The sequence below is a fragment of the Choloepus didactylus genome, chromosome 9, assembly GCF_015220235.1.
Source record: "Choloepus didactylus isolate mChoDid1 chromosome 9, mChoDid1.pri, whole genome shotgun sequence".
NCBI classification, from domain to species: domain Eukaryota; kingdom Metazoa; phylum Chordata; class Mammalia; order Pilosa; family Megalonychidae; genus Choloepus; species Choloepus didactylus.
The window spans coordinates 133228172-133238103 of NC_051315.1; the positions used below are offsets into that span (position 1 = coordinate 133228172).

Consider the following 9932-nt stretch of genomic DNA (forward strand, 5'->3'; position numbering starts at 1 on the left):
AGTGGCTGAGGACAGGGTGAGAGAAGAGCATGCACTCTTCAAACCATGCTTCATCTTAAAATGGAATCTTCGCATGCTCTGTGGCTCAAAGCGGTCAGAGCCCGCCTTAGCAGATGCTGCAAAGAGAAAGGAAATTGTAACTTTTTGGCAGTGAAGCAAGCTTTCTCTGAGTAAATCTGAGGTGGTGGGAGCTCAAACAAAAGAAATGGAAACTTTCAAACTGCTAGGGGAGGGGCTACATCAGTAGGAAAGTTGGGGCTGGTAAGTGGCAGTCTCAGTCCCCCCTTTTTGTTGTTAGATTCCTCAGTCTTGAGGGATGAGGGATGATGACCTCGCTAGCGCGTTCCTGGGATTGAGGTAGGTTGGGATTCGAGGAATAGAGCACCTTAGCATGCAGTTGGAGGTATGCTCAGGTCCCAGGCTGAGGAGGTGGCTCTGAGGTATCCATTCTCCTATTTCAGCTGGTTGCTCCAGCACACACTGGGGTGCTAGGTGTGGAGGGAGGCTGTGTAGAGCAGGGGGTGAGCAGAGCAGACCCTGTATGCAATCAGTGTGCTGCATTGTTTCAGGGTTTGCAGCAGGAAAGCCGTGTTCTAAATCAGGACACTGTCCACAGAGAAATTGCTGGACCATGAGGAAAAGCCACGGAGAGCAGGGGGCCCTTGATCACCCAGCTCTGACCCGAGACTGCCAGGGAGCCCTGCCCTAAGGGCAAACCCTGGACAGAGCCCAAGTGACCAGGCAGTGGGTCCTACATCTCAGTGTCCTGAAGCAAGTGCATCTGTGTGTCAGGTGTGAGTGAGGTTAACACATGAGCTTTTTCTTTACAAGAACAACAGTTTCTGGGATGGAAGGAGCGTGGGAAATGCTGGCTACCCAGCCTCAGACCAGTGTCCCTCCTCTGAGCTCCACCCTCCTTTTCCAGCTGCCATTTCTGCAGGAGGGTCTCAATGATTAGACCCATCAGTGACCTTTAGGAGGGGCTGGGCCAGGTCCTGGCTGGACCCAGGAGACGTCCTGAATGGGGACCAGCCCCCGTGGTGGAGAGCAGTTGGCCTCACCTGTGGGTGGATCATGGATGGAGACGGGCACGGCTCAGGACAGGAGAAGGGCTGGGACAATCCCACTTCCAAGCCAGGTCCATTCTCATACCTGACTTCACCTGTTCCCTCCGTGTGGATGGGGCATGAGGGATTACCCTTTCTAATAATGATAGAGAATGTAACATCAAGGATAGGTGAAGTGTCTTCATTTCCTCTGCTCACTACACCCAGCTGCTAACATCTCTCCAAATAACTCCCCATTGGCCTGACTGTGCACTGAAAATGGTTTTACTGGACATCTCTAGGTAAATAAATGATGTTTTTCATTATACTGTGTGTCAAATCCTATTCTGAACTTTAACTGCTAAATGTACATATACAGTTTTCTCTTTGCATTCACGTTTTATTTCCCAGATCCTTCCATATTCTATTTCATATTGTTTCAAAGATCCCATGAATGGACCTCAATTTTTTGGGACATTCTGCTGTTCTAAGATTGTCTTTTTCTAGAATTGTCATAGCAAAATGCCACAAATTAGGCAGATTCAGGAAAGAGACGTTTATTCTTACAGATCTGGAGACTAGAAGTCTGGAATCAGTGTCACAGGGCCGAGCTCTCTCTGGACCCCATGGGGGAGAATCTGAGCTGGCTCCTCCAGCTCCCAGTGGTTCCACATCATGGACCTTTCCTTCTTGCAGTTGCAGCTTCACTAAATGTGTCCATCATCCTGTGGCCATGTCTGTCTGTCTGTCTGTGTGTATGTTCCCCTTCTTATTAGGACAGAAACCATATTACATTAAGGCACACCCTTATCCGAGTATGACCTCATCTTAATTTCCTCCATCTGCAGTGACCCTTTTTCCAAATCACAAAACTGACACTTAGGACTTCATGAGGATGTTAGGTTGTGGGGAGAGGAGGGGATGCATTTCAATCTAGAACAAAGACATTTTGGTCATTTTCTAAATGCTTCTTTTTACAATGATTATCAATACAGCAATGAATAACCCTCTTTTTTCTTCTGAGGTATGGATCTAGAAGTGGGTTCTGGAATAGAAAGATAGACACATTTTTCTCAAGCTCATAAATTTTCATATTCATCACACAGTGTGGAGACTCCATGCATCTTTCTGCACTTTTCCTTCCAATTATAGGATTGTCCAGTCACTTCCGCAAATTGGAAGAACATATTTAATAATTATATAATTTAAAAAGTACTCATATCTACAATATATTTTAGAAAAACATGAATCAGTAAGGAAACTACCAACATAGTTAAATAAAGAGGGGGGGGGGCAATAGAAACACCAAAATAGAACTTCCAGAAGGTTAATAAGTTTTTGAAATGAAGCTCAACCTCATCAGGCAGAGGGAAATCAACAAGAAACACCATGGAATGTGGGAAGCCTGAGGCCCCTCGGAGCTGTGTCTTGTGCCAGGAGAACTCACCTGACTCTCATCCATCTTCTCCATCTACTCTATCCTGCAGGTACGTAGAACTCAGTCCCTGTTCTGAGAGGCCTGTGGTGGCAAAGCAGGATTTGTTGTGGTTATGAGTAGCTGGGATGCCATCTCCTGCCAGCTTGGTTAAAGGTTCAGCTGAACGTTGAATACCAGGTACCCATTACCTGTGTCTGGGGTTCCAGAGCCAGCTGGCATTTAGGGAGAATCCCAAGACAAGCCTCAGGACAAACATCTGAAGCAGGAGAGCATGCTTCCTCTGTGGGCCTGTGGAAGGGCTTTAGGATCACTTACAGAAAGAAAGGGTGGGGAAGAAGCAGATGTGGGGCACTGAGGCAGAAGCAGCATCTTAGCCAACTCCCCACTGAACACTATGGTGAGAAGAGGACTGTGCTTCTGAAGGCCCTTACAGGATGCCAGGGTCAGTTCCTGACAACACGGTCACATTAGGTTCCTACGAATGGAAAGTAAGAAGGCCACAGAGCACGTGTGTTCAACACAGCGAACCTGGCAGGTGGGGAAAGTGCTTCCCACAGCTGGCTCACGTTCTGCTTATCGCTCTGCCCAGTGTTTGCTCAAATGTCCAGTATTTGAGTCATCATCATTCCAAAAAGGATCGTTCACTTTCTGGTGGAAAGGACACCACTTATCACTGTGCATCTCATGTAAATTCTTGTCCCTAATGCTGTCAAGGGGGTGCAATGAATGGATGGACTCCTGAAAGCACACCCTGTGTCTGCTGAGCCTCCCTCCTACCCTCGGGACACCGTCTCTCCCTGGACACCTTCCATCAGGTGGCCGTGTGCTTCTGTCCCAGCCTCCGCAGGGCGTCCTTCACATCCTTGTTCCTCAGGCTGTAGATGAGGGGGTTCAGCATCGGGATGACCAGGGTGTAGAAGATGGACACCACCTTGCCCTGCTCCATGGACTCCACAGCTCCTGGCTGGGCGTACATGACAAAGACAGTCCCATAAAAGAGAGATACCGCTGTCATGTGGGAGCCACAGGTGGAGAAGACCTTCCATTGCCCAGCTGTGGAGCTCATCCTCAGGATGGTCACGGTGATGTAGCCATAGGACACCAGGACCACGAGTGTGGTGCCCACAATGATGAGCCCACAGAATCCAAACATGACCAGCTGGTTGAGGGACGTGTCTGTGCAGGCGAGCTGGAGCAGAGGGGGCACATCGCAGAAGAAGTGGTTGATGTGGTGGGAGCTGCAGAATGGGAGGTGGAACGTGAGGCTGGTCTGCACGATGGAGTTGAGGCAGCCTCCACAGTAGGAGCCCAGCACCAGGCGGGTGCAGGCCGTGGGGTGCATGGTGATGGGGTAGCGCAGGGGGCTGCAGATGGCCAGGAAGCGGTCATAGGCCATGACGGCCAGCAGGAAGCCTTCTGTGGTGACCAGCAGGGAGAAGAAGAAGAACTGGGTGGCACAGCCTGCGAAGGTCATGATCTTGGTGGAGGAGAAGAAGTTGGCGAGGGTGTTGGGGGCGATGACGGACGAGTAGCACAGGTCCAGGAAGGACAGGTTCTTGAGGAAGAAGTACATGGGGGAGTGGAGGTGGGCATCCAGGGTGATGACCACGATCATGGTGAGGTTCCCCAGGATGGTGACCACGTACACGGCCAAGAACACCACAAAGAGCAGGGCCTGGGTCTCAGGGCCACCCTCAAATCCCACCAGCACAAACGCCTGCCAGGAGACCCCTGAGATGTTTCCATTTCTGTAGGGTGGCATGGCCCTGAGCCTGGGCACAGGGGGGCAGGGAGGACGTGGGAGGCAGCAGGAGGGAGGAGGTCACAGTTGAGTGTCCTTGTTGTCCTGGAGCACAGGAGACTTCAGGGCCTTGCTCTCACTGACCAGGAGGGACAAGAGCATCTGTTCTGCTTCCACATGAGCTCAGAATGGCCTAAAAGGGATCACGTTTTGTGAAATAATTAAATCGTAAATATACACTGGGCCCTCACTCCAATGGAGTCTTAGATGTTGCTCTGAAGATGCAGGGACGCCATGCAGAGAGGAGTTTATGGTGTAAGGAAGGCTTTAATTCTCCTCCCTCTTTCTTCTGCCCTAAATGTTCTCCCTTCCCCAGAAGTGAGGCCCCTCCTCAGGTCTGTACTGCGCTTGCACAATATTTGATTGTGCATAATCCACACCATGCTCCTAGTTCATTAACTAAGGGGATGTGGATGGAGACCTTCTCTCTACCAGCATCATGCCATGTGTTAACTATACCATGAAGCCGGGCTGCCAAAGAGGAGAACCTACCCTCACCAGGCTAACATGCTGCTCTGTCTGTCCATCCGTATCTCTTGCAGAACTCTGAGCTCCATCTCAGTATCTGTGACTCATGGCTGAACATGGTGCACTCCATCAACAAGCTCCTTGTCTCCTTGTGGACTTGGGGGTGTTTCCCCCAATTTCCATAGCTGGAAAGATCATGTGTAAGGGTCTGGCTCCCCTGGTCTTAGTAGCAACAGGAGAAGCTGCTGTGGGACACAAGGTGGATGGAACGTCCTCCTGTCTTCCACCCATCAGCTGGTTCCCACTCTTTCCAGATTTCCCCTCTCACCCTGGGGGCTTTAGGCAGGACCCACCTTATCTACTGGTAACCAGAGTCTCTCTTCTGCCTGGTTCCATCTGGGCTCCACTGAACTTTTTCTCCTCCCGGGTCTTGTAACAGCAGAGACCACACCTGAGGGCCATGAGGGGGGCTGGGCACTGCGAAGTCTGCTGGATCCCAGGTGACTGATGGAATCAAGTAGGAAAGGGAAGGGAATGAAAACCCCATCAGACACATGGGATGGGCAAAGGATCAGGGTGAAAGGGAGCCAGACCTCAGGGCATAACAAAGACCCACTAGTGACTGAGCTCCGGCACATGGAGAGGCTGCCTGGGAGGAGAGAGCTCCCAGTGAGTGGAAGGAGTGGAGTTTGCACATTGCAGGGGATGCCCTCTGTCTCTGCCAACTGTGTTCTTTCAGATGATGCTGTCTCTAGGCTGTTCATGAGAACCCAGATATTCCAGCAGAAGTGGTTGCGGAGGAGAGAAAGGTTCAACCCATTTTCATCCCCTCAGCCACGCTTCTCCGACCAAGTCACCCTGGACACTGGATCCTGCCTGGACACGTGAGGCTACTGGGCTGCAGATGTGGAGGGGGCAGTGAGCGGGGGTCTGCCCTGCACACCCCTGGCAGTGACCTGGGATGCTTTTGGGGCTGGTGGGCTCAGAGTCAGACCCTCTTGTACACCCCCACTTCCCTCTCACACACAGTGGGATTCAGGGTCCTCTCTTTCCAGCACCATCACTATTTTTCAGATTTCTGCATTTGGACCACATGGTCTTCAGTTTCATTATTTTGTCATCAATTCTCAATGATTACTCTTGACAAACACTTAGCATATCAGTCTAGTGTTTACCTAAGTTTTCTGTGTGAGATGCAGAATCTGTGTAGGAATCTCTATCCATGTGAAAAGAAGCTGGTATCCCACTGGCCAGCTGAGTGCTGTCCCCAGGATCCCTCAGGACAGCAGCCTGCAACTCAAGCCTGAGTCCTGCGTGAATATGATGAAGGGATGCCAGGATGCTCAGTCTTGAACTTGTCACCTGTCCTTCTTCCCAAGAGAGTGATGTCCAGGTTCTGGCATCTTCACCATCAGGTGGGAGCTTGTTGGAAAGGCAAAATCTCCCACCCAAACCCACTAACTCAGGACCTGCATTTAAACTACCCACAAAGGGTTTGTGCCAAGGGGAGTGTGGGGGCACTGCTCCCTGTGGCCCTGATGCCCAAGGTCAGGCTTCCAGTCACCTAGAGAGCAACCCCTGAATGCCTACTGCCCAACCCAGCCCTGACACCTCCCCACATGCAGGGTCTCTTTCTACCCTGGTAGCCCTGAATGTGGGTGCCTTGACCTTACCTTCTCCAAATGATGGTCAGGACTCATGCAGGGCCACAGCCAGGACCTGTGCTCCAGGGTCACTCATGCCCCAGATACCTGGTCTGGGTGATGATAATGCAGCTAGCACTGAGGACCATTAGTCTCTCTGGGTTCACCCTGGCTCCTCAGCAGTGAAGTGAGAGTGGGGAGACGGTGGGAGGTGGGTTCCTGGGTCTCAGTGAGAGTTGGGTCTGGGGGCTCCAGCTTTGACTGCAGGGCACCTGCCTGGGTCTCCAGTGGAAGCAGGACAGACACAGCTCAGCTCAGCTCAGCTCTGCAGCTCCATCTCCTCCCTCTTGTCCTGGTGCCTTGTTGAGATGACAGCAGGCTGGGGTCTCCTTGCTGGGAATTTTTGTCCATCACGGCTGGGACTCGGGACTCAGGACTCACAGGGCCAATTAAGGGAGAACTGGATCTCTGCAGTGCCCTGGGGCTGCCAACTCCCTGGGCCCCAGAATCTGCAGTCCTGTAGCCAAACTAGTCTGATTCTCCTGACATCCAAGCAGGAAGCCTGGAGCCCTCAGGGAATCTGGAGGTGCCACAGGACAAAGAGGGGACAGCAAGGAGGGGCCCAGAGACTCCAGTGTGGAGCCCTTGCTCCCTCCCCTCCCCCTGCTCCATCTCACCCCCTTGGTGTGAGGAACGGGGGCTCGGGGATGATCATCCTGGGCAGCAGGTCAGCCTTTTCACCCCAACTGAGTGATTCTGCCTCCTTAACTGCAGTCCTGGGCTAATTATTCTCTTTTGTGAAATTTGGGAATTGTGTAAGACATCTATAACATAAAGATAACAAGCCACTCCACCCAAACCAACCCCCAAGAAAATTTGCTAATTAATCTATACTCCTCTAAGAAAATCCTCGGTCAAAAAATTATCACAAGAATTTAGATATCTTTGTACTAGAGAGTATAAAAATAATGCAAAATCCATGTGTTGAAATGCAGTTAAGATTGAGTTGGAGTGAAATTTATGTTTTTAATTGCACAGGTTGGAAAGGAGGATGGTTGAAATTCAATGATCAGAACTTCTATTTCAAGAAGCCAGGAAAATAACAGCAAATGAAACACAAAATACAAAGAAGAAAACATTGAAATCAAGGGATTAAAAGATTTTATACCAATCAAGTTTTATTACCCATAAACAAATCAACTTATAATACCTGTAAATCTATGCTTAATGGATTTAAAACTGTTTTATCCATCCTATCATGCCAAGTGTTCCAGTTTGCTGATGCTGCCAGAATGCAAAACACCAGAAATGGATTGGCTTTTATAAAAGGGGGCTTACTTGGTTACACAGTTATAAACTTAGGGCCATAAAATGTCCAAGGTAAGCATTGACAATTGGGTACCTTCACTGGAGGATGGCCAATGGCGTCTGGAAAACCTCTGTTAGCTGGGAAGACGCATGGCTGGTGTCTCCTTGCTCCCAAGTTGCATTTCAAAATGACATTCTCTAAAATGTCTGCATCAGCTTCTAACAGCAGTCTTCAAAATGTCTGACTCAGCTCCAACGAGCTATGAGCACCTTCTGTCTGAGCATGTATAAGGCTCTAGTAAACTAATCAAAGCCCTCGCTAAATGGGTGTGGCCACACCTCGATGGAAATACTGAACCAATAGGTTCCAACATGATCCACACTAATTCGTCTTCCCCTACAAGAATGCATCAAAGAATATGGCTTTTTCTGGGGGACATATTATATACAATCCAGCACACCAAGGATATGTCTTTTCTGTAACATCTTACATGTGATCCTTCCTACTTTCCATACCTCCTGGAAAGGGGGCTCAACTCCTTGTAATTATTTGTAAGCGGGATCTCAGCTTGAGGAGGAAGGCTGTGTTTATGTGGGGATAGAGGCACGAGTGAGCAGGTTTGGGGGAGGCTGGTCAAACAGCCCAGAAGAAATGTATCCACGTAAGGGCTGAGAAGTCTCCTGGGAAGGGCTCAGCCAAAGGGAATGGAGTGGAGGAATGCAAACTTAGTCCAAACTCTTCCTGTGGTGCCTGCACGTACTGCCTTTTCCTGGAGATGTTCTTCACCCCAAGCACTGCTCACACTGCTTAGGAATCCTACTACTGTGTCTGCTAATAAGGCAGGAACCACATGCTCTATGGCCATAGCTGACACAACCAGGGGTGGACACCTGGCCCTAAGTTGGCTAGAAAGTCATCGTCAAGATAGGGCAGCCATTCTCTCTCCTGTACACAGAGAAATAGGGAAAGGCGGTTTCAGAGGAAAAGAAACACGAAGCAAATTGCCGCGAGAGCCCGTGGTTCTATAAATAGATGGAGTGGAGCGGACATTGTTGCAGCTCCTGGCTGCATCTCCTCATAAGGCTTAAATATCTGACCTTGAAATACCTCTGCCTCTGTGCAGTGCATTTACCATTTCCCCCTTAATCGCACTGGAGTCAATTCTGGTTATTTTGTGAATTCCTGGGGAGAAGGACTGCAGAGTAAGTTAAGGGGAAAAAGAGAAAGAGATTTAGAGAGACAGAGAAAGACAAAGATAGAGAGAAAAACAGGGAGAGAGAGGCACTTCACTAAAATATCATAAAATGTTGAGAGCACTAGTCCGTAATGAAGAGTGACGTAAGTTGTCCTTGCCTCGCTGGAGTAACTGTTGGATCACATTTAGCCTCAGATGGACCCAGCAGGCTGAGCAGCAAGGGAACCACACTCACTGGAAACCAAGGACATCGTAGCTCCTTACGGCAGACACTTCACCGTGGATTGCTCAGGGTGACAGGGCAGTGGCCCCTTTTGGTGACATTAGCAATTGCTGCCAGAGAAGGAAAATGACAAGTTTGTCATGAAAGTTTAGGAGACTAGGTTCAATTTCTGGGAAGTTCCTGCTGGCCTAAAACTTCTACACTTTTGTTCATTCTGAATACTCCAGAGGGTCGTCATATGATAACCCTCCCAAATATTTTAGATAAGCATGAGGCCTTCCCTAAATCTGAGATTCCACAAACTACACCTATTTTTCACCTCAGTAGCTTCGTTGTTTCCTTACCTGACCTGGGTCCCATACGTCAGGCTTGTCCTGTGCACCAGAAGCACCTGGGGGCACTAGTTAAAAATACAAAAAACTTATACTTTGTCCCATCTCCAGAGATATTGATTCTGATTCTAGAACAGGCACCAGAAACCTGTTTTGTAAATCTTCCCCCAGGTGATTCTTATGCCCTGGGTTTGGTAATGAGGACTTTATATTATTGGTCCTTTACTTTGAAAATATGTAATGAGTCAACTGTATGATGTTACAGACAGAAGACTGTACTCCATATATGGTCCAACCAGTTAGAGTCTGACAAAACTATTTATCATTTCTTCACCAGATTCTATCAATACAGCTTTTAATTAATTGCATTATCTTTTTAAAATCCGCCTCAGTTGATTTATTGTGACTTTGTGATAAATTAAAATTCATACTATGTGTTGCCAAAAAAATAAAGCCTCTATAAAAAAGAAAGTCAAA

General features: G+C 48.9%; 1 protein-coding gene across 1 annotated transcript; it reads right to left on the minus strand.

The window, feature by feature from the left end:
- Positions 1 to 3295: 3295 nt before the first annotated feature.
- Positions 3296 to 4349, minus strand: LOC119544627 (olfactory receptor 12-like). Its single transcript, XM_037850091.1, has one exon. It carries the CDS (start codon positions 4244 to 4246, stop codon positions 3296 to 3298), a length of 951 nt encoding a protein of 316 aa, XP_037706019.1. The 5' UTR covers positions 4247 to 4349.
- Positions 4350 to 9932: the final 5583 nt, after the last annotated feature.